The sequence below is a fragment of the Phocoena sinus genome, chromosome 2 (genome assembly GCF_008692025.1).
Source record: "Phocoena sinus isolate mPhoSin1 chromosome 2, mPhoSin1.pri, whole genome shotgun sequence".
NCBI lineage: Eukaryota > Metazoa > Chordata > Mammalia > Artiodactyla > Phocoenidae > Phocoena > Phocoena sinus.
The window spans coordinates 78210485-78236989 of NC_045764.1; the positions used below are offsets into that span (position 1 = coordinate 78210485).

Here is a 26505-nt window from a genome sequence, read left to right on the forward strand (position 1 = left end):
CCTGGGGACAACAGGGTTTGCCTCTCTTCTTTCCAAATACATAAAAGCATGGACATGAAGAAAAGTTACGAATTCATCATTTCATAACATCATCCACTGATTCTTTCCTGATGCATTCATACTTGAATAAATCATCAAACTCTTACTTTCCTTTGATTGCCCTGTTGCATCTGTGTCAAGTAAAACCAGCCTTTTCTTACATAAACCAACTTTCTTAAGTTTATTTTTTGTTAAAAGAAAAAAAGCTTATGCTAAAAATTTAGCAGGCCATAAGCAGAGTTAAAGGAAGCCATATTGAATGGAAGACCACATAGAACAGTTTTGGTGTGGTACTTCTTTCAAATATATGTGGTGTGGATAGTCCCTCGAATAGACCCAGGTGTTTAAGTACACATGTGAGATGGTGGATAGCTTGAATTATTCTTCAAGATTTTGATCAGATGGCTTGTAGTGGAATCAATGTTGTACCCCAATAATATTTTCCTGTTGTCACTTTTTCATTTGTATAGTTTTACATTTCCTCTTTCAAAATTAATTCCTTTCATATGCTAGATTGTATTTGGAATTCATATTATATGGTGAGTTTCTAAAACAATCTCTGTTCTGCTACCATGTATATTCTATACACTGCAACATTTTACTGTTTTTATATCCTAACTATATATATATATATATATATATATATATATATATATATACCATAACTCTTCCCCTCTAGTCTGGTTAGTATAGTTTCATTATAACTAAGTAGAGGGTTAAGAGAGAGAAGGTGGGTACAGATGCCTTTCTCTTTCATTGCTTCCTTCAAGGCTATTAGGAAACACTTGATAGCATGTTCCAGGAATCTTTATATTGGGAACAAAGATTAATAAAATTATTTCCCTATCCCCAAGGTGGTCAAAATCTAGTAGGACAATTAGACATGAAAGAATTGTAATCCAATAAGATAACTACCATATTCCAAGCATATCAGGTATGGTAGGTACACACAAGAGTCCTCTCAGGGTGACTCTATGGTGTTTTTTCTCTCTCTTTTTAAAAATATTCTTTTCTCAATTCAAACATACACATAATATACAAAATAGAGGTCCCCTGTAATTTCACTAATGAAATGGCAAATTAACCCTATAGCCTATTTCTGTAAGACTACTTGGGGCTATCCATAAAGAATTTCTAAGGTTTTTGTTTTTCTTTTTTGTTCTGTTTTTATTGCTTTTTGCTTTGTAACTTTTTCAGACACTTGAGAGTTTCAGACTTTGTAAAATTACATTTTATTTTTATCGAATTAAAAGTTAAAAATTTGTGTGGCTAGTTTATCATAAAAGTAGTAACTCATCTCCCTCACCCTTTTCCATCCAACTTTTCAGAGGTAGCTATTTTCAACTCTTTTAGCTATTTGATGAACTATTTATCTCCATATTTCTAAATAATGTAACCATATTTTTACTTGTCTTTTTTTCAACTAGGACTTACTGTTACAGTAATTAAGAATTTGCTTCTCTAGACCACCATTCCTACTTTCCTTTATCCCCCCCAACCCCAGCATCCCAGCCAGGGCCAGAATTAGAATGAGGCAAGTGAGACCTCACCTCTGGCAAAAAATTCAAGGGAGCTACAAAAAATTCAATAATCAGATAAATGTTTTCTTTTAATATGTTTAAGAATAAAAATTAATGCAGAGTAATCCATGATGAACATAATTTCAAAATTGTAATTAAAGACAGCATCCAGCCTTGCACTTGTATGACCCTGCGAGTCAATGCACATGGGGGATACAAGAACAACAAGGTCTCACTTCTGCTTTTTTGATGGTCCTTGTTCAGTCATGAGGGAAGGTGACAAGTTGTTTTCATTGTTTGTAGCTTCACATGGTACTGCTAAGTAAAAGGTAAACTTTTGTTTAATTAAAAATACATGTTTATATGATCTTTTTTACAATATTGTTAAGGGTACTAAGGTAAGTAATACAAATTTTATTTATTAATATATTTGACCTTTCATAAATAAATTTGATGAAATGTGAAAATTTTCTGAAAAAGTATTTTCTTACCAGGAAACTTTATACTTTCTTCACTTAAAACAGTGATAATTTACTGTTACTCACTTGTTTATATAAAAAATATTTTTCACTACTTTTTTTTCACCCCATTGGTCTGGAAACCTGGTATGTAGTTTTCTATTGTTTGTAATTATTGATTTTTGTATTTTTCATACAAATGTTTATGGAGACCTGTTAAATATTATAAATTATATGAACTAAGTCATATAAATTAATTATTATATTTAACTGAATGTATTAATTAAAAATAAATATATTAAAATTTATACTAAAATTCTTAAAAATAAATATGGCATTTAAAAACTCAAGTGGTCCATTGTTTAGAAAAAGAAGAAATATGCCTGCATCAAGAAATTGATCAAAATTATAGGGGACAGTAACAGGTTTGGTAGAAAAAAATATTCCAGCTACTTAAAATGAAATCTCTAACACTGACACTATTAGAATAGAATTACTATGAAATATAGAGTTAAATAAAGAATTTTCTTTGAATTGTGCAAAAAAGATAAGATAATGGCATGTTAGAAATTTCAGAAGCTAGTGAATATAAGCATGTGCAAGAAAATAGAAGATGCTATTTGAATTAAATGTTTAATTCTTCATCATGGTCACCTGTTTCTAATAAAGTAAAATGATTTTAATAGAGCAGGGGACCATCCAAGAACAAGATGCAGATTGTAGAGTATGTGTTTCACATGGTGGGCAAAGATTTTCAAAAGATGGGTCTTTTAAAAAATTGTCTAGTGGTGAGTTAATTCATTGTGACTGGCTCATTTATTCCAAAGAATCTTTGTCTTTAGTTTGTGTTTCCTGTGCATTCTTTTTAGCAAAAATTACAACAGAATCAAATATTTGCAACTCAAAAAGTGGTTTCAAAGATTGGAAAAATTTAAACAGAATTTGTGATAATGAAAAAATCATATTTCATCATGATGATTTTTTAATGTATATTTAGACTGATAGTTTAATAGATGATGCTTTACAGAATGTGATAAAATATGTGTGAGTGATTTTACATATTGTATGTTTCGTGCAAAAATAATTTATTTCTCAAAGTAGCACAAGAAATTATTGGAAGCTCAGATGCTGGAATGTTCTAAATTCAGTTGAACTAAGGACATTAAAATCATACAGCTAATCATTATAAATATTATATGTTTCATTTGTGTAGTAAAATTCAAAGCAAATTTATAATGTTATTAGGAAATCATGTTAAATCTGAAATACTAAGAAGAATAAAAGAAGCAAAATAATTTTTCTTACTTTTTGATTATAAACCAGATATAGTACATCATGAATTAATGTTTATGATCACTAGGTATATTTACATTAAGAATGATGTCACTGCAAGAGAAGAAAGTTTTGACTTAATTGCAACAAAATGAAAAACTGGATTAATTATATCTCGATAAAGCTGTTATTTTAAAAAAAAAACTAGATATGGTCTAGCTTATCACATTATCAGTAAGTTAGCAAGAGTTGATGCTTATGTAAGAAAATTGTCCTGGCCAGGATATGATAATGGAATAGATAAGGCACATATATACAAGTGTGTATAAGCCAGTATTTCTCCCCCAAAATAGTTATGCCAAATTTGTGCCTTGCCCAGCTCATAATCATAATTTAATACAAAAAATGCTGCATTTGTGAATTCAAATATGATCATCTTTTTTTTAGTATTGTACAAAGGATACATATTTTAGGACTGGGGTAATACAGTGAGCAGATGGAATATTCTTGTCAATTCTGAAAACAACTTTAAAATCACAGATACCTGATGGGCATCAAGATTAAATGCAATCAAGATACTTGATACTTTGCACACAAATTAGAGATGTGTATCAGATATGAAAAGATATAATATCAAATGTCAAAATACATTATATTGAGATCAAAAGCATCTTGTTACAAGAATATTACAGATTTTTACACATTATCTATATGGGATGGTATTTTGAACAAAGTGGCAAAAGTTTAATAAAGCTTTACAGTTAGAAAGCATGACCATATATAAAGCTCTGTGCTTAATAAAAATCCTATTCCTTTCCTTACCACAAATGAAAGTAATTTTGAAAGTGTGTTCAGTGAATGTAAATCTTGAGCAAGAGATGTGAATATTCTTCCTGAATTTGAAAATAAGTGAAAAAGAAATTGGAAATGCATGAATCACTAAGTGAGAGTATTGATAATTATGGGAAAAGTGCTGATCAAGTAGACATTAGGTTATAAATGACCTAACTTCATATTTGAATCAAGTATATGAAAAATTAAATGAAATGTCTTCAGATTTTGAACTTTTAAACTGGAGAAAAGTTATTTTCTATAGATTACATCTGATTTACAAAAAGCAGGTACTGACCCAGTTCTTAAATATTTTGACAATTTAAATTCTATAGAAATTTCATGTGGAATTGTTTAAAGCAGCATACAATGTTAATAAATTGTGATATAATGTAAGCCTTATATTTGGGTCTTCTAAAACTGATTAACAAAGTGGTGTTCAAAATTTTAAAACAATACCAGCCACAGTAGCATCCTGCAAAAGAAGTTTCAGTAAGCTGAAGTTAATTTTAAATTATTTAGAATTGTCACTTGGTCAAGAGAAATTGCCAAGCATGGCAATTTACTTATTCGAAACAAGATAAGAAAAGAATTAGACTTTGAAAATGTTATTGATGTGCTTGCTTCCACTAAAGCCAGAAAAGTAAAATGATAATAAATTCTGGTTTTGGTAGGCATAAAATGTTTAAACTTCAACTACTATTGTGAGTTTAATATATCTACTTTTCAATATTTTTCAACTACTTTAATGTTCTGGGGGAAAAAACTTTAAAAAGTATACAGAGAGGAGAGTTGTGGGAAGATGGCACAGTAGGAAGTACCAGGAATCTGGCTCCCCACCTAGGCAGCAATTGCACAGATTGAATCTATCTGATATAACTATTTTGAAGCTCTAAAGTCTGTTGAAGGCTTGCAACTTCCAGGCGAAGACTTGGAGAGTGAATTGCAGTTAATTTCCATCAATTTAAGCCCTTAGCACTGTAGCAGCCATATGGCAGGCAGCCATGCACATGTTCCTGGAGCAGCTTGCACATAACTTATGGGAGCCAGAGGGGGCAAAAAAGACCTTGTCCTCCAGATACTGGGAATCTGATAGCTGCTTCTTATCAAGGAGTTGCAGACAAAGAAGTGGGCACATTACTGTTGCACCTCTCCCCCATTGTTGCAAGCCCCTTCCCCTCCAGCTGAAGTGACTTCCAAGGAATTTAAGTGGACAGCCCTTTTTCTCCCTTCATTTTTCACTTTTCCCCCTTTCAGGAGTCAGATGTTAAAGACTAGGACATTCAGAAACAACTGTGTATGTGGGTAAAATTAGAAAGAGATTGCATATGCCCAGGGAGAGGCTCAGAAAAGACATACAAAGACCTTAAGTTTACACCTCAGGGTGATTTGGGAACAGAGACAGCCTACAACAATAAAAATTAAAAATAAAAAAACAGGCAAATGCTGGGCAAGGGGAAGAATCTGATTCCCAGAGTTACTACATTATTCGACTCAACTGTCCAGTGTTCAACAAAAAATCACAAGGTATACAAAGAGACAGGCAAGTATGGCCCATTCAAAACAAAAAAATATCAACATAAACTTTTCCTGAAAAAGACATAATGGCAGATATACTAGACAAAGAATTTAAAACAACTGTCTTAAGGATGCCCAGAGAACAAAAGGAATGTGTGGAGAAAGTCAAGAAAACAGTATGTGAACAAAGTGGAAATATAAATAAAGGGATAGAAAACCTAAAAGAAACCAAAAAGAAATTCTGGAGATGAAAAGTGCAATAACTGAAGATGAAAAATTCACTAGAGGGATTCAAAGACAGAGTTGAGCAGACAGAAGAAAGAATCGGCCAACTTAAAGATAAGACAATAGAAATTATTGAGTTTGAGGAACAGAAAGAAAACAGATTGAAGAAAAGTGAACAGAACCTAAGGGAGCTTTAGGACACCATTAAGTAGTCCAACATTTGCATCATGAGAGTCCCAGAAGGAAGAGAGAATATTTGAAGAAATAATGACTGCAGACTTCCAAAATTTGATGAAATACATGAATGTAAACATTCAGAAAGCACAACGGAGTCCAAGTAAGATGAACTCAAAGAGACCCACACTAAGACACGTTATAATTAAACTTCCAGAAGGTAAGGAGAATCTTGAAAGCAGCAAAGAGAATTGAATCATCACATACAAGGGATTCTCAATAAAATTATCCAGACTTCTCATCAGGAACTTTGGAAGCCAACAGGCAGTGGGTCGGTATATTCAAAGTGCTAAAAAGAAAACTCAAGAATCCTCTATCCAGCAATTCTGTCACTCAAAAGTTAGAAATTAAGACATTCTCACGTAAACAAAACTGAGAGAGTTGTTGACCACTAGATCGGCCCTGCCAGAAGTGCTCAAGGGAGTCCTGCATGGTGAAATGAAAGGACAGTACATGACAACTCAAAGCTCTGTGGCAAAATAAAGATCTCAATAAAGGTAAGTGCATGGGAAATTATAAAAGCTAGTATTTTGTAACAGTGATTTGTAGCTGTACTTTTTGTTTTCTACATGATTTAAGAGATGAATGCATTTAAAGTAAAAAGAATTTTTTAGTGTAAAATTTAGTATTTCTCTAACTTTGGTTTATAACTTCTAATTTTGTTTCCTGCATAATTTAGGTGACTAATGCATTTAGTTTATATCTAGGTATACAATGAATAAAGATGTAATTTTCTGACATCAGCAACCAAAAGGAATGGGGATGGAACTATAAAGGAACAGTTTTGGTATGTTATTGAAATTAGCTGGTATAAATTCAGATTAGAGGGTTATAACTTTAGGATATTACATGTAATCCTCAAAGTAACCATAAAGAAAATAGATATAGAATATGTACAAGGGGAAATGAGAAAATATTTTAAACATTTCACTACAAAAAAATCAACTAAACAGAGAAGAAGTCAGTAATGAAGGAAATGAGAGCCAAAAAAAGTAATAAGATACATAGAAAACAAATAGCCCAATGACAAAATAAGTCCCTCCTTATCAGTAATTAATCTAAATGTTAATGTATTAAACTTTCCAATCAAAGGATAGAGGTTGGCAGAATGGATAAAAAAATACATGATCCAACTACATGCTGTATACAAGAGACTCACTTGAAATTCAAAGACACAAGCTGAAAGTGAAAGGATGAAAAAGATAATCCGTGCAAATAGTAACCAAAAGAGAGTATGGATGGCTTTACTAATATCAGACAAAATAGACTTTCAATCAAAAAAGCTTACAAGAGAAAAAGAAGGACATTATAAATTAATAAAAAGTTTACTACAGCAAGAATATATAACAATTATGAATATTTACACACCTACTGACAGACTGCCAATTTATATGAAGCAAGAACTCACGGGGTTGAAGGGAAAAATAAACAATTCTACAGTAATAGTTGGGACTTCAGTACTCTACTCACAATAATTGATAGAATAATTAGATATAAGTAAGGAAGTAGAAGACTTAATAAACCTACTAGATTTGCAGACATACGCAGAACACTCTACCCAGCAACAACAGACTACACATTCTTCTCAAGTACACATGGGATATTTTCCAGGATATACCATGTAGTAAGCCGCAAATTAAATCTCAGTGGATTTTAAAAGATAGATGTCATACAAAGTATCTTCTCTGATCACAGGATTAAACTAGAAATAAATAATAAAAGGAAAAATGAAAAATTCACCAGATTTTAGAAATTAAACAATACACTTTAAAACAACCAATGGATCAAAGAAGAAATCACAAGGGAAATTAGAAAATACTTAGATAAGAATGAAAAGAAAAATACAACATGCCAAAACTTCTAAAATGCAGTGAAAGTGATGCTAAAATGGAAATATATGGCTGTAAATCCTTATATTAAAAAATGAGAGATCTCAAAGCAGCAACCTAACTGTATAACTTAAGGAACTAGAAAAAGAAGGAGAAACTAAATCCAAAGCTGGCAGAAGGAAAGAAGTAAAATTAGCACAGGAATAAATGAAACAGAGAATAGAAAGCAATAGAGAAAAGTTGGTTCATTGCTAAGGTCAACAAAATTGATAAACCTTTAGCCAGAAATACTTAAAAAGAGAGAAGACTTAAATTACTAAAATCAGAAATGAAAGTGGGTACATTAGTACCATTTCTATAGAAATAAAAATGATCTTAAGAGAGTGCTATGAACTCTGTGTCAACAAATTGGATAACCTACATGAAATGGACAAATTGCTAGAAACTCAAAACCTAGCAAGACTAAATCATGAAGAAATAGAAAATCTGAGTAGATCCATAACTAGTAAGGAGATTGAATGAGTAATCAAAAATCTCTTAACAAAGAAAACCCCTTGACCTGACGACTTCTTTAGTGAATTCTAACAAACACCTAAATAAGAACTAATACCACTTCTTTCAAACTTTTCGAAAGTTGAAGAGGAAGAAATATTTCTAAACTCATTCTGTGAGGCCAGCATTACCCTGATACCAAAGCCAGACAAAGACAATACAAGAAAAGAAAACTACAGATAAATATCCTTTGTGAACATTGATGCAAGTATCCTCAACAAAATACTAGCAAACAGAATTAAGCAATATATTAAAAGGATTATATACCATGAACAAATGGGATTCACTCCTGGAATGCAAGGATGGTTCAATATATGAAAATTGATAAATGTAATAAGCCACCTCAATGAAAGGAAGCAAGAAAAACCACATTATCACCTCAATTGATGCAGATATGGTGTTTGACAAAATTCAGCACCCTTGCATGTTAAAAATGCTCAACAACCTAGAAACAGAAGGAAACTGCTTCAACATAATAAAGCCATATAAGAAAAACCCACAGCAAACATCATACTCAATGGTAAAAGACTAAAAATTTTCCTCTAAGATTAAGAACAAAGCAAGATGTCCACTTTAACCACTTCTTTTCAACATAGTACTGGAAGTTTTAGCCAGAGCAATTAGTCAAGAAAAAGAAATAAAAGGCATCTAAATTGGAAAAGCAGTAAAATTATCTCTGTTAGCAGATGATACCATTTTATATATAGAAAACCCTAAAGATTTCATACAAAACCCTATTAGAACTTACATTAACTCAGCAAAGTAAATGGCAGGACACAAAGTCAGCACACAAAAATCAGTTGTATTTCTATACACAAGTAATGAACAATCTGAAAAGAAAATTACAAAACAATACAACTTTAATAGCATAAAAAAGAATAAAATACTTAGGAATGTGCTTAATCAAAGAGGTAAAAGACTTCTACAAAGAAACTATAAAACTTTACTGAAAGAGATTTGAGAAGACAAAAAAAAAAATGGAAAGACAACCCATGTTCATGGATTGGAAGACTTAATATTGTTAAAATGCCAATAGTACCCAAAACAATCTACAGATTTATTGCAATCCCTGCAAAAATCCCAAAGATATTTTTTGCAGAAATAGAAAAACTCATCCTAAAATTTATATGGAAGCTCAAGAGACTTCAAATAGCCAAAACAACTTTGAAAAAGAAGAAAAAAACTGCAGCACTCAAACGTCCTGTTTTTAAAATTTATGACAAAGCTGCAGTAAACAGAAGTGTGGTATTGGGATAAAGACAGACCTATAGACCAAAGGAATAGAATAGAGAGCCCAGAAATAAACCTTTGTATATATGGTCAAATAATTTTTATGGGGGTGCCAAGACCAATGGGAAAAGGACAGTCTTTTTAATAAATGATGCTGGGAAAACTGGATATCCATATGCAAAAGAATTAAGTTGTACTCTTACCCAGCACTATACACAAACATTGACTCAAAATTGATAAGGGACTTAAATGTAAGACCTAAAATAATAAAGTTCTTAGAATAAAACAAAGGACAAAAACTTCATGACATTGAAATTGGTAGTGATTTTTTGGTTATTACACCAAAGGCACAGGTAATGAAAGAAAAAAATTGTACAAATTAATAATTTTGTGCATCAAATATACAGTGAATAAAAAGGCAACCCATAGAATGGGAGGAAATATTTGCAAGTCATATATCTGATAAGGAATTAATATCCAGGATATATAGAGAACTCATTAAACTCAATAACAACATAAACAACCCAATTCAAAAATGCATAAAGGACTTGAACAGGCATTTCTCCAAAGAAGATATACAAATGGCCAATAAACCCATAGATGTGCAACATCACTAATATTAGAGAAATGCAAATCAGTGAGATACCACCTCACACCCATTAGGATGGCTACTGTTAAAACAAACAAAAACCAAAAAACCCACAGACACATAAAAACACACACACGCACAAAACCACAAAAAACTCCAAAACCAGAAGACAGGTGTTGATGCTGATGTGGAGAAATTGAAGCTTTGTACACTGTTGCTGGTAATGTAAAATGGTACAGCCATTGTGGAAAGCACTATGGCAGTTCCTCAAAAAAATTATATGATCCAGCAATTCCTCTTTTGGGTATACTGTACCCCAAAGACTTGAAAGCAAAGAGTTGGAGAGATATTTGTACTCCTATTTTCATAGCAGCATTATTCACAATAGCTAAAACATGGAAGTAAACCAAGTGTCCATCAATAGATGAAAGAATAAGAAAAATGTGGTATATGCATACCATGCAATATTCAGCCATAAGAAGGAAGGGGATTCTGCAATATGGATCAATTTTGAGGACATTTTGCTAGTGTAATAAGCCAGTCACAAGAAGACAGATATTATGTGATTTCATTTGTATGAGGTGCTTAAAAAAAATAAAAGAGAGAGTATAGTGGTGGTTGCCAGAGGCTGTGGGGAGGGGAGAATAAGAAGATATTGTTTAATGGGTATAGAGTTTCAGTTTTACAAGATGAAAAAAGTTATGGGGATGGATGGTAGTAATGAGTGCATATCAATGTGAATGTATTTAATACCAGTGAACTATACATTTAAAAACGGTTAAGATGGGAAATTTTATGTTATGTGTATTTTATCTCTTGTTTCTATATGGCTTGGCATAGCACTGATGTCAGCATAGTTAACATCACAGTTTTTGAGACCATTATGTATACTGAGCCAGGAAGTGTACTATGATTTTCTTTCCTATACTTCATTTTACTTTTCTGGGTAAAAATATATTTTTACTGATTTGTTTAGTCTTCTGTGCACCTAATGCTGTTTTTTAAAATGTTGTGATGTGTTGTCTAATGTTTGGAAGTATTTTTTCTAAATGTGCACACACATCAAAAAAAAAATTGTTGGAGGGCCTGGAGATCTTCTCTCCGATCTGATTTAGTTTAAACTAGTTGCTGTCTAAGCCTAATGCATAATTTGTTGTATCAGGATTTTACTTTGCCACTTTCTTGTGTTGGATATCCTGTTTCCTGAACTGTGAGTTCCTCTTTTCTTGTTTTACTCCTTATTTTGATGAAACATGTCCTCTAACAACTTCCACAGAAAGGTTGATTCTTTTTTCACTTAGTGTAAATTTAAAACTGTATTTACTCTAATGATAGTTTGGCTGAAGTACATAGAAAACATTTTTCCTATGCATATTTGAAAGTATTGTTTTCGTTAAGTCTGATGCCATTTTTGGTCCACTTTCTTTGTGTTTATGTTATTTTGTTCTTTCTGGCAACTTTAATGATTATCTCTATCTCAGGTGTTTTGAAATTTCATATGTTCACCCATCATCCTTTTTTCATTCGTTATGGTAGGAATTTGATAAGGCTTTGTAATTCTGGATATTTCTGTTTGGGGGAAATTTTCTTGTTTTATTTCTTTGGTAAATTTTCACTTTTATTTTCTCTGTTCTCTCTTTTTTTTGAAACTTCTATTGATCTGACACCACTTCCTGCATCAACTCTTTTGATTGTATGGCATTTTCTTTCTTGCCTTCCATCTTTTTGTCCTTTCATTCAACCTTTCAAAAAAGATTTTCTAAATTTAATTGCTTATTTTAGTTGCCATATATTTAGTTTTGAATTGTTCTTTTTATTTGATCTTCAGTTGTTTTGTCTTCATAGTTTTTTGTTCTTGTTTAATGGACATAACATTTCATACCTTTCCAGGGATATTAAATATATTATACATATTTATTTTGTTCCCAGCAAAGTCTTTTATGTCTCCTAGCCTCTTTCTTTATTCTCTTGTTTATTTTGATCTGTCTGATGTAAAGAATGTCTTCAGTTGTGTGGTGATCCTTGGCTGTCCATAAAAGTGAAGCGCTAAAAAGTTTATCGAAAACCCTGTGTTTGGACAGGGACAGGGCTGCCTTGCATAGCCATACAGGTTGTGCACTGCAGCACTCCACAGGGTACAACCCTGTTATATATACCCCTTAGTACTCTCAAAATGTATTGATGTTTACAGTACTAGAAATTAAAAGTATGAAATTTTTACAATACTGTTACTTAAAATGGCAAATATTTTTCTGAAAAATAACTATTTGTCAAAACAAAAGAAATTTAGTTAGAAGAATGAAATTGTTGTACGCTTTTGCATATCTCTTTAATGTCTAGTTAAATAGAAGGAAACTGGATCCTCATGTTTCTCCATTCAATCTGTTGTGATATGTTATTTTGGTTGAAATATAAGAAAAATACCCAGCCTGATCTAGTACTTTAATCTCTTCAGATAATTGTGATTATTCTTTTTTATGACATCAAATGTAGACAAGTGAACTTTTTCTTAAAAGGTTTGTTGCAATGTGGAATCTGACTCCATATCACTGAACTTTTTGTACTCTATTACATTAAAATCTATTGGTCTGGCTTACATTTTGATTGGCTCTTTTATCCATGCATGATTTTATAACAATGTGCATTTAGTCATTTGGAATATATTGGTTCACAAGTTACGTAGATCTTCTAAGTGTTGACATGTTTCATTATATAATATCAGGTAATCACATTCATTAATATTAGCATTAATCTCATGAATAGTGGATACAAGTTATCCTAAAATTTAATTTTTCCTTGAATTTTATTACTGGCAACAAATACTGTCAGTTGTTTTCTTTGATGTGACATGCTCACTTTGTCAGTTTTGAAGAAAATGTCTTCTAAATACTCAAGTCTAAATATTCATAGTTTGACAGTTATTCTTTAAAATAAAAATCATGTTCCATGAAAAAAATGTGGCTAAGTTCAGCTTGCAACTCAGTCACAGACCCAAGTGTTTTTAGTGCGCCATAGCAGTGCTTTATGCATATTTGGTATTTCATTACACAGAATATTAAAAAGACATGCACTCAGTGATTGATATTTAATAAAATTAATTTTACTCTTGGTGTATGCCGGTGGAGAATACAGTGACTGCTAGTACAGTTTTGGTTCTATGTCAGTGCCTTGATTTGAGTTAAGATGCCAGCATTTTTACTCGCCACTGCTTTAGTACCAAGAATTTTAACCTCACATGCCTCCTGAAAGTGTCTTGGAGGCCCCATGTGTCTGTGAACCACACTTGGAGAACTGCTGACATGGATTATATTGTGAAGGTTGCCTCATGGATTGGTGTGCTATACGGCCTGCACAGTCTGCATGGCAATTGTTTAGACTTCAACATAGGAAAATCAGTTGCTGAGCTGACGGATTCTTTGGTAGGGAGGATGCTTTCAAAGTCTTTGAGGCTGATAATTTTCTCCAAAGAGGAATCTTCTAGATTCCACCTGCGGGTGGTGGGGTGAAGAGTGGTTCCTCTGGCTGCTAGCATTCTGGGAGCCAGGCAGAGAGATAAATGTGGGTCCCTTTTTCAGTTTATGGACCTCTACTAAATTTTTCTGTTTTCTTTCAGTACCTCATGCCTGCCCTTTGCCATTCCTGGTGTTCACAAGTCTAGACTGTCTCCAGTTCACAGAGTTAACCTTTGGCCTAAGTAGTAGAGGAAAGGATAGGTACCTGTTGTGAGTTGGGGAAAGAGCATTTAGATTTCTCAGCAGCAGTATGCATGCTTCATTTTTACCTTTTATGTACTGGATAGTATACTGAATTTCTCCAAATACCAGATCTCTTATGTTCTCTGGGAAAACTGATTCTCTTTTCCTTGCAGTCCCTGCTCAGACATTTAGTTGTAACTTCCTCCACACTGTGAAGTCAATTTCGATTCCTCCAGCCACTATCCATCTAAAAATTTGTTGAAATCTCTTTGACAGTTAGTATGCTTTGATGTTTTCTTGGTCTTTATGAGTGAAAATATTTTATTTCTTTGCCCTCGTTTTAGCAGGGCTTTTGGAGAGTGAGGAAATATTACATGTATGTGATTAATACACCATATCACTTTCACAGATTTGAATCAATCACTGTTGTGGCTGAACTGGACCTAGATTTGAAACTTCACCACTTACTGTAGTATTGCCTTTGGTTTTCTACTTAACCCCCACAGTCTTTATTCTCATTTGTATAAATGGAGTTTATAATATCTAATATGAGGATTAAGTGATGAGATAGTGAATGTAAAGTTCTTAACATACTACCTCATGCATCATATATGCTCAATAATTTGTTATAAACTGTTAGGCTGGCCTCTGGCTTACTGAGGTTTTTGTGTATTCTTTCCTCACCAAAAAACATTTCAAATAAGCAAAAATATTTCATTTATCTATTGTTTAATATTACTTGGTTTGACAATGGAAGGGTTACCATGGCTCCAAATATAAAATCATAATTTCATAAATGTTTTATCTAAGTACCTGTATTTAATGTGTGTATAAAATACTGTGGATGACACATTCAAATTCAAGCTGTGTTATACTAGTTTTCTATTCAAGTAATTATAATTATGGCCCACATTTGAAAGAATCTAAGGAAAGCAGGTATTGTTATAACTGGATAACTGTTTCATGTCCTTGATTCAGAAGGTTTTGGTACACTGAAATTCTTACAAGGTTTTTAAAAAGCAATTTTTGAAATCATGCTTTTACTTATGAGAATTATTTTAATACATACTTGAAATTGAGAAAATTTTTTTCTCTTTCTTTAGTATACTAGGTAGCACACTTAAGTTCTTTTTATCTAGAAAGTTTAGTATAATAAAAGTAGTTTACTTTAAGCTTAGTTTTGAATATAAAAGAAAATTATTATTAATGATTTCAGGAACTTGCAAGACCTAATATGGCTGATGGAGAAACAGAAACATCAAATTCTGAAAGGTAAATATAAGGAAAAACTGAATCTCATGAAATTCATGTATATAAAATGATACTTGAGCTGTGTTATATTTCAGTTAATTGGCAAAAGGCTATTTAAATTTTGTATATGGTGTTCCTTTTAGTAATAGCTTTTAATTAAAATAAAATTTTGAAATATTAATATAACAGAAATAAACTACAGATCCTTAGTTTTGAAATCTTAAACATGTAGAATACATTTTATAAGTTGTTAAATTTTTTTAAAGTACTTACAAGTAAGTAAAATGTTAACAGATTTTAATTGCCTCTATTAAATGAAAATAGTTACAAGATGCTACAGGTTATAAGGTGGTGACGATTCTTGCAAATAGTTAATTTTAATATCTTATTTTTAAAGTATTTTCAAAAAGCTGTAAAGCTACTTCTTTGGTGGGATCTCAACATTAAAGGTTCAAAATTCAGGTATTGGTTTTTAAAATTTTAATGCTTGGGCTTCCCTGGTGGCGCAGTGGTTGAGAGTCCACCTGCCGATGCAGGGGACACAGGTTCGAGCCCTGGTCCGGGAAGATCCCACATGCCACAGAGCAACTGGGCCCGTGAACCACAACTACTGAGCTTGCGCGTCTGGAGCCTGTGCTCTGCAACAAAAGAGGCCGCGATAGTGAGAGGCCCGCGCATCGCGATGAAGAGTGGCCCCTGCTTGCCACAATTAGAGAAAGCTCTCCCACAGAAACGAAGACCCAACACAGCAAAAATAAATAAATTAATTAATTAAAAAAAAAAACATGCTAGGGAATCCTAAAGACCTTCTAATTGATAATAAAGGGAACTTTAAAAAAAATAAAAATAAAAATTTAATGCTTGAGTAGAACACTGCAGAACACGAGATTTCACAATTTTTTTTTAGCAAAAGAAAATCCAACATTCTAATTAGAACTTTATTCCAGCTAAAGGTGATTTTGTCTTTTAGATTAAGTATTTTCCCCATTTCTATCTTTATGCTGTGTGTTTTATAGTAGGCTGCTTGTTAACCTGATGAGATTAATTAATCTGTTGCCTCTAAAAAGAAAATTATGGAATAAGACCTTTTGAAGATGTTTCTTAGACTTCACTAGAAAAATTACCTAGCTCTGGGACTTCCTTGATGGCCCAGTGGTTGAGACTTCACCTTCCAATGCAGGGTCGGGGTGTGTGGGGGAGCTAGGATCCTACATGCCTCACTGCCAAGAAAACAAATCATAGAACAGAAGCACTGTAACAAACTCAATAAAGACTTTAAAAATAGTCCACATAAAAAAAGAAAAGAAAAGAAAAATTATCTAGCCCTTTCTTCACCTAGCATTTTTCCTAGAATTTTGGTTGGGAAAAGTTAACAAAAATTCAAATAAGGATTTAGAAAAAGCAGACTAGTCACATCCATATTTTTTAACATTTTCTGTAAATTACAGTTAGTTCAATAAGATCTGAACAAAAATAAGAATTTTACAAATTTAAATGAGGGAAATATAATTTTTTGCAGATGATGTAATTGACCTGTAAGATCCAAGAAAATGAGCTAAGAATGATTGAAATTAATCAGAGTATTAATTAAGGCAGCTTGGTGTAAAATTCAGAATGTTTCCGGTATACCAGTAACATGTGATTACAAAATAGAATGGATAAAATTCACAGTAATAACAAGATGAGTAAAGTGCAGCATCTATTTAGAAGATTTTGAAGAAAAAAACTTACTGAGATAGAAAATAATATATTAGTAACTTACATGATAGGTCATTTCCCAAATTAGTTTATGGTTAATGAGCATTTAGTTGAAAATCCAAATTGGATTTGATTTGGAAACTAGTGGTGTTTAAGATTCATATTTTTCTACTTATTAATACCATAATTTAAAAAACACAGCTGTGTTAGATATTAGGTTGTTTCTGTATTCACTATTTTAAACATTGCTTTAATGAGCATCCTTGTACAATTATCTTACTTTTTCAAACTATTAGGGAGAAGAGTAGTAGAATGTAGGTGATTTGACCTATTAGATAATAAAGTACAATGTTAATTTCTAATTGTTAAAACTGTGTGGTATTGGCCTATAATAGTCAAAAGACACATCAGAACAAAATAAATAGCAGAGAAACAGCCTTTTAAATATAATTTAGTAAATAATAAATGACTATCTGATAACATTGCTTTGATATTTGGGCAGTTCATTAGGAAAAAGTCTAAATTCCAGGTGGATTAATGTAAGAACTAATATAAATGTAATCATTAAATTTCTTTTTATTAAAATAAGCATTGTTAATCTACATAAGGGACTGGAGAGCCTCTTAGAAATCTCGTGTTTCTAAGACTCACAGACATAGAAGACAAACCTTATGGTTACCAAAGGGGAAAGGGGGTGGAGGAGGGATAAATTAGGAGTTTGGGATTAACATATACACCCTACTATATATAAAATAGATAAACAACAAGGTCCTACTATATAGCATAGGGAACTATATTCACTAAATAGTTTCTGTTAACACACTGGAGTAAGAGTAAACACATAGACAGGTATACACATAAGCATATATGTATGCATGTTTTATATTTACATATTTTTTTAGGCATTTGTTTATGTTTTCATAAATTAGGCTGTTAAAAAATCAGTAAAATGTTTGTGAATGTTTAGTTGATTTTGCATAGGGAAAACACTCTAAGCCCAAGAGGACATATAAATCATAAAAGAGAAATAGGGTTTTTTCCACATATATTCATTCCTTATTTAAATGACTCTTACGAATTAATAAGCACACTTACATTTTAACTAAAAATAAGCAAGGGTATGAACAGATAAAAATAATGATAACCAGAACCAAAACCAGTGAATAGACTCCTCAGGACTCCTTTTAATATGCGACTACGGAGTTTCTCACTCTTTTGCCCAAGAACATGGCCACCTCCTAAATTGTAACATCATGGCAAAGACCAGGGACCTCAATTTTCTTTTTTTTTTTTGGTGGGCAAGTGTGCCTTTTATTATTTTTTTTTTTTAGAGAATGTCTTTATTTTAATAGTGTTCAAATACATTGTATTATAAAGAAATAGATAATAAATAGCTTTATTTTTTCAGTAAACAAGATGAAGCTTCTTCAGAGGAAATAAAAAATGGATGTGATGTGCATTTATTCGAAGGCTCATCAACAACAAAAAGTGAAGAAGGTGTATCAGGTTCAGATAAAGAAAATGATACCTGTCTTGAAGACCAGGAAACTGGCTCAAAGAATATCTTCAGTTATGATTCAATTATTGATGCAGATAAGGTGGAAAAGGAAAAACAAATAGAGCACATTTGTCAGGAAACAGAGTTGAAGAGGTGCCAAAGTTCAGAAAACCTCATTGCACGTGATCAGATTGAAGATTGCAATGCCAATGAAGCTAGATTTTCTTCAAAGAATATTAAGGATTTGCAGTTAACATCTGGTGATGTTAGCATTGATCAGTTTTTGAGAAAAAGAGATGAACCTGAATCTGTTAGTTCTGATGTTAGTGAGCAAGGCAGTATTCATTTGGAACCTTTGACTCCATCAGAAGTGCTTGAGTTTGAAGCCACAGAGATTCTTCAGAAAGGTAGTGGTGATCCTTCAGCCAAGACTGATGAAGTAGTGTCTGATCAAACAGATGACGTTCCTGGAGAAAATAGCCTTAGCACAACAGAGACAACAGGAGACCTGGCAGATGAAAAAGAAAGAAGTTGAAATTAATTAGGCATTCTAAGTTTTAGTGTACCAACGTTAAGAGCATTTGGAACAGTGCTATCAGGTGAGCTCAGTGGTGCTGTTGCAGAGTGCAGAGATAGAAAAATGTGAGGGAGGTCATTCATACACTTTACCTGTATATTCAGCCTAGGTTATTAAATCAATTCATCATTAATAGCATGATTAGTATGAATTTCCAAGAAGTTTTTAAGACATGAATAAGATTTTAATGAAAGTTAAGTTTGCAATGAAAAAGTCTCATTTAGCAGTTTTCGAGGTTATGGAACCTGGTGGTCAATATGAATTGAATATTAGAATATTATTTATATTAATAAAGCTTTTGAAATTTCCATCAGTTCTAAACTAAAAGTCCTTATTACCTGTACATCCTTTTCAATTAACTTAAAGGAAGAGATTTGGAAACCACATACCTTTTGGGAATAATTGATTTAAAATAATGGCCAATTGGCTTTGTTAATGAAGGTTTCATTTTGAGTATGATACTGGTAAATGGAGCATGTTTAGAATGCTAAATTCGTTGATCTAATGAGAATTTGGATGAACATAAACTTAATTTTGGATATAATATTACATTCCAGACTGCCAGAAGCATGTAAACAGAATATTTGAATCTGTGTACCTCCATACAAGTGTTAGCCTGCCAGGCTGTAAGCTTACCTTAATTAAACTTTCAGTGAAAGTGAAATTATTAAAATAAAAATTTATATTTGTGCTTTTTGTCAGTGTGTAAGCTGTGCAGAAATCCCTTGATGTACTAGTTGTATAAAGTAGAAACCCACTGTTGAAACTCCTGTAGCTATTATGCTCTTAATATTGTTTTAATGATCTTCTTTAGAAATAGGCCCATAAAAATGGTCTGGAAACCAAACCAAAGTATGGATTAATGTAGATATTGTAAAGCAGTAAACTGAAAACATGTCCTGGCATGAATTCAGCCATGTTTAAGTGACTTTTTCTGTAATTGTAAAATAGAAAATTCAAATGGGACCTAAAGCAGGATGTAAAAAATTGGTTTGGGATATTTAGCCTAATTTATCCATAAGATGGCTGCTAAATTGATTTTTTCAGTTTTTTATCATATAGAAAATAATAGATATAGAAATGAGTAATATGAGTAACAGTAGTTTGCTTTGACGTACTAACAAACTTTTATTTAAAATGCTACATTTTTACTTCTTAAAATGTGCTTTGAATTCTTAAAATTTTGTTTCACTGAATGTTAAATGTTTAAAATGGCTATTAAAATTCTGCTGTATATAGTAGTTTTTGAGTAAATATTTGCAATAAAAATCTGTCCCTGAATAATTTTATTTTTCAGAAAGCTGCTTGAGTCGGATTACCTTTGGCGCCTCTAGAAATTGTATATTGCTCAAGGAAATTTCATGTTAAAGTTAGTGGTAGATTTTATTCCATATTCTTTAATTGATGCATGATTTATTTTAAATTGAGACTTAAAGTACGGGGGAAGAACTGCTAATAATTACAGAGGATTGATTTGCTTTACAAATTCTTCTACTTCAAGAGAATTATAATTTAATATTATAGTTTTCTATCTGCTCAGTAAATTAAAGAGGCTAAATAGACAAAATATTTTATTGACTTATCTTCTTGAATATTTTTGAGGGTGGGGGCAAATATTTTTATCTTTCCTGCTTCCAAGAAAAGATGGGATAGAGGGACTTATTAACTGTCATCCTTCACCTTGTTGAAACATAAATCTATAGCAGAGAAGACTTTTGGAGTAAAGGGAAGAAAATGTCTGTGTAAGGACCATTTTCTGAATCTCATTCAATTAGTTGCCAAGGCTGTCACCTAATGCTTCAAAAACCTAGAGCACTGTACCAAAATAAATCTCTAAGTGACACTGTAGTCCCTTGTGAGCTTTGAGTAGTTCCTTCTCCTGCCCCTATATACTTACAGTAGTGGTACTGAAAGTACCTGATCAATGAATAGTTTATACCTATCCACTGTGAGAAAAGGAACCTGTACCAGACTATAAATCCTTTATTGAAAAAGTCTAGCAATGAAAACAAAAAAATAGTTGAAGTAAACATTGTACTTGGTAACATAGTTGGTTTCTGTTTTCACATAATCTCCTTATCTCACTTCTGATCAGGAACAGACAATTCAGGTATGCAAACCAAACCTTTGAGTAGCAGTGCTTTAGCACAGTGGTCAACAAACTTTGTAGAGCCAGGTAGTGAATAATTGTGGACTGTGTGGTCACAATTATCCAACTCTTCCTTATAGCTTAAGAGCACCTATAGACAATATGTAAATGGTAGCCTGTTTGTGTTCCAATAAAACTTTATTTACAAAAACAGAATGTTGGTTGGATTTGGCCAGTGGACTGTAGATTGCCACCACCTGCTTTAGAGTGCTGTTTTGTCCAGGCAAATTGTGCTCGGGGACTGAGATTTTCTTTGCCAATAACTTATTTAACAGCAGTTCACTGTGAGAATTATAATTTATAAAAATAACATTTTGCAAGCCGATACCATACAGGATAATGTCTGTTAATTAGCTAATAAAGAAATAACATACTCCAAACTAATAATAGATTGATTACACTATTGTTCTAGGCAAAGAGGAGATGAAAGAAAGTCCAAATTTAGTTGAGGTGTACCTTTCCAGGAATTAGTTGTCTGTAGAGTCAGTCCTTCCAACTAAAAGCTGGGTATCAGCTGCTAGCGTAGGTCCCTTGCTGCTGGGGCACGTAGCTAGGGGGTGACAGTACCGGTGTCGGTAAGCAAGCTGGGCTGTTCCGAATGTTATGACTCCAGGGACCATTACATGACTTACACCATTGCGTACCAGGAGTAGCCTTGCCAAGGCAGGAACAGATGTCCCTTCTCTTCCCGAGACTGCTGCACAGTTTAACACTGCTGAGGACCAAGAGTGGCCTGGCCATGGCAGGAGCAAGTGTCTCAAGATCGTCACAGAGCTATGTAAGTCAGCAAAAGAGTAGCCTTGCCCAGACTAAACACTCTCGGTAAGTCCTCACAAATTGTTGGTATTTAAAGTTTAAATGTCCATCACTTGATAGCTGCTCTTCCATATGTTCGTATTGATTATCCTCCCCAGCGGCACCCCTTAATGGCTGAGCTGCTGAATACTTATCAACAACAGCAGATGTTGATGACATCATCCTGGCACAGCTTCCTTAGTGTAAACAAATTTACCTGTAGATCAAAACAACTTCACTTAAGTCATAAACAAGTGGATTTGAAATCATAACAAACTAATACACAACAAGCACTTAGACTTTCTTGATTGACTATGAAAGCCAGTGATGCACTCAAGTGACTCTTTGCCTAAGAACTAACTACCAAGGTGCCTTACTATATTATAGTCTCCTGTTACCTAACAACAGAATTACGATTGATTACTTGTGCAGTTAAGAAACATTCATTTTGTGGATGCACTTTTAATTTACGTTGAAAATCTGAATGCCATATTTATTTATGTTATTTCTTCCCCTTTGTATCTCTCCAATGTTTTAGGGAGGAAATTGTAATTTTTTTCACCCTATAAATTTTTAAAGAACTATTCTAAACATTTTTTAAAAGGAACTGACAAGATATGAGTCACATTGTTGCAGCTGTAAGTAAAAAGATATCTGGGCAATTACTTGTCTAAGGTTACAAAGCCAAGATTTGAACATAATTTGATCTGATTCTGAAGTTAGTGTTTTCTACCACATCTGTAGTTCCTAGCATTTATACTGAATGTCCCTTTTTAAAATATATCAGTTTTTGCTAATAACCCTTCCATTGATGGTACTAATTACAGTTTTATTTATTATTCCTACAGTGATTATATGCATATGGAATGGAGGACCTCTTAACCTAAAGAAGAGGACCTACTGATCTCTTTTACTAATAGGAATTGAGGAATTTTACCTCAAGAGGAGGGGTTAGTGAATATTCTATTAACAGGAAAGACAGCATGTGATTTAAAGATACACTTTATATAATAATTATAAATGTTTTGACATCATTACATTTTTTTAGGCTTCTGTAATGTCATTTTTAAACTATGGTTGACATGATCATTTTTGTTCCATCAAACTTGTTAGTCCAGGATCACTCACTTGTACTGACTTCAGTGAATTAGGACTTTTGTATGTATATAGGCACTAAAAAGAATTGCAAGTGTTTCATTTTTACTAGATTACTGTAACACTGACTTGTTTTTTCAGCTAAAAAATAAAACACAATTTACCTATGTCTAAGCATTAAAAGAGATGATTATTTTAAAAATATTGTTTACTAATGAGGCATATCTGCCAATCCATGTACACAAAATGAATAGTCAAATAGATTTTTTTAAAGTCATGGTAATGTTTAATTTTCATCTCAAAATCTATAAACTCCAAGATACTTCACTTGGATCATCTTGTAAGGAATTAAACACATCTGTAGCAGCATCTGTAACATCATGGAGGGATGAGGTGTCCTAGGTGAAATTACTTTTACAGTTAGCTAAAGGTGACTTTTAATTGCTTTTTAAAAGTATTATAAAATCACTTTTATTTAAAAGAATATACTATGCATAATTTAGTCTTCTTTGATGACACAGAGGGTCATCATTATGAAGATTTTTGGACCAAGCTATAAATGAAGCTGTAGCTGCAGATGTTAATGGCCTGAATAACTGCTGATCACAGAAGTGACCTTGGATTTTGGTTTACAGAAATATTTCAGGTACATCTAGGGTCACTTGACTTTTCCAAAAACAGAACAGAAAAACTGACTACATTACTCACCCGATTAAATCTCTTTTTTAAGATGAATTTTCCCTCCTAAATACTAAGTAAAACCTGCCATTTGTGGAGAATTTGGTAACTATAAACTGTAGTTTTAAGCTTTCAAAATATTTTAAGCATTTATGCACTGCCTTAAAAACTTGATTTTTAACTGCTCTATATCGGGTTAGCAAACTATGACCCACAGTTGGCTACCTATTTTTGTAAACAAAATTTTATTAGAAAACAGCCATGTCATTTGTTTATATATTGTCTGTTGTAGCTTTTGCACTACAACAGCACAGTTGTACATGACAGAGGCCATATGGTCTGTAAGTCTCAAGGATTTACAATCTGGCACTTGAAGAAAAAGTTTGCCAACCCCTGCCCTATATATATATTTTTTTTTTTTTTTTTTTTTTTTTTGCTGTACGCGGGCCTCTCTCTGCTGTGGCCTCTCCCGTCGCAGAGCACAGGCTCCGGACACGCAGGCCCAGCGGCCGTGGCTCGCGGGCCCAGCCGCTCCACAGCATGTGGGATCCTCCTGGACCGGGGCACGAACCCGTGTCCCCCGCATCGGCAGGCGGACTCTCAACCACTGCGCCACCAGGGAAGCCCTGCCCTATATTTTTGTATGGGTATAATCATAACTTTATAACTGTTCTTTTATTTTCACTATTATAGACACTGCAGTGAAGCTCTTATTTCATAAATTTTGGTCCATATTTTATTTACCTGTACTAAAATTCTAAGTGTATAATTTATTAGATTGAAGAGTATTCAGTTTTTAAATTGAAAAATAGAAACTCATACTTATTTTAATTATCATACCATAGTACTTATAGAAAGCTTCCCGGTCCAGCATTAACTTGTAGAAGTTCAGAGTTTATTCATCTAGATTTTTTTCTTTGATTCTTCAGAGTCAGGTTGTTTTTAGCCTAATGTAGATTTTCATTCCTGCTCTTCACCAAATATATCTAGTGTGTGGCCATATGACTAGTTTCTGGCCAGTGAGTTGTGAGTGAAAGTGACTTCTGGTTTCGAGGATTTAGTTGTTAATGTGAGACTCTTTAGAACCCTCTTTTCCCTCAAGCATGGTAACATTTTTACTATTCAGATGGTGATTGCTATATTAGTCTTGGTTCCTGAGGGACTATGAAAAGAGCCTTCCTGTTTATTTAGATACACATATAGCATGAAGGAGAAATAGCATTTTTATTTTAAGCTACTGCAGTTAGAGAATTTTTGTTCTACAGCATAACTAAGTCTCTCCCTACTGATGTAGGAATTAATCCTGAAAGTGGATTGCTGCCATTAGAAGAAACACAGCTGAGCTACATTACACCAGTGTATTGCATTGGCTTAGGTGGCAGATGGCAAGGCTACATGAGGTGATCCACATTCTGCTATGGTGAGAGATTTGGTAAACTTGACTGTAATACTTGAAAGACAAATGGTGTACGTAATGAAGTTGTATGTCTATTGGAAGAGTTTGACTAACAAAATGTTAATGGCATGTTTTGGTTACTATATTGGCTGCATTTGACAACTTACTCTGAGAAAGAAGTGGACTCAGATGAGAAATGGTAGGATTGAAAGTAGGAACAAAAGAGAATAGAAAAAGTCCACAAATCCAGATACTTGCAGGGTTGGAAAAGGCTAAACTTCTCACCCCCAGCCAGTAAAAGGAGAAGGCCTAAGCAAGAAAACTTAATTAAATTAAGAATATGGCCATCATACCAATTAATTAGGTTAAGGAGAGGCCCTGAAGTGTTTCTTCTATGTGGAAATTCCTTCACAGCATTTCTTGGGAAACACATATTTTTCTGAATTTCAAGACAAATCAGTCAAGAAATCGATGAAACAGGAAAAAGTATTGTAACTTTCCTATGAGAATTAAAGCTAAGTAATGAAGTTAGAGCCATTACTGGTTTGCAGGAATCCTCTGAGGTCAAGCTCAAAAGTAAGACTAGGGAATGCTGACAGGTGGAGTCCAAGAGTAAAGTCAACATTTCCAGGAACCACAATAAGAGCCCCAGAAGAGAAGTGGTCATAGTCTGATCACTCAAGTCATACTTGTAGCTATTGCCATGCTATAAATGTGTATTCATACCCCTGTCTGCTGCTAATGGTGAGTCATTCTTGCAAGTAAAATAAAAATTAGTAGGTTTATATTCATAGGATACTTTATACAAATCCCATCAATGGTCTTCCAAAAATAACATGTTGTAGAAGCAAAATAATTCCATAAATTATCAATTTTGACTTGTGATTCTGTGTGGTGTTTTTACTCTTGAGAGGAGATCCAAATGTAGCATTGGTCAAGTAACTACCAAATAAATTTATTGGCACTTCCCAGTGTATGATTATTTGCCAAAGGGTGCTATTCTTTACAAATACTTAAACAATAAATACAAAGAAAAGAAGTAAATGTTGTGGAACATTCTGAAATGAGATCAGAAACTGATCTAAAGTCTAAATTAGCAAAGGCACTATCAATTGCAACAGTAAGACCAAAATCTGGGCTAGCAGACAAAATATTTTTATCATTAAAAAAGGAAAAGAGCTTCTATGAAGTAACATGTAACGTAACACCAACTTGAAGATGTTTTTGGACAGTCCCTAGCAACTTCACTAATATCAACGCAAAAATGAAAGAAGAATTTCTATGTCTGGAATAGTTGTTATAAAATAAAGATAGACTGTCAGATAGGGCAATTAATGTGTTGTGTCTTTTTAGATTTCTTTTTTTAAAATTTTATT

At 33.0% G+C, this 26505-nt stretch overlaps 1 protein-coding gene across 6 annotated transcripts in view; it reads left to right on the forward strand.

Annotated features, from left to right (window-relative positions):
- ZNF280D (zinc finger protein 280D) overlaps positions 1-26007 on the forward strand; it is a 125006-nt gene extending 98999 nt beyond the window's left edge. For 4 of the 6 annotated variants that reach the window (XM_032621345.1, XM_032621348.1, XM_032621346.1 and 1 more), the window contains 2 exons: positions 15209-15264; positions 18350-20291. In XM_032621345.1, the coding sequence (XP_032477236.1) occupies positions 15209-15264; positions 18350-18974 (681 nt within the window). In that variant the 3' untranslated portion in view covers positions 18975-20291. Of the gene's footprint in view, positions 1-15208; positions 15265-18349; positions 20292-20313; positions 20386-21778; positions 24065-25027 lie in introns of those variants that run through there. The other 2 variants (XR_004348283.1, XR_004348282.1) reach the window with 2 other exon arrangements.
- Positions 26008-26505: the final 498 nt, after the last annotated feature.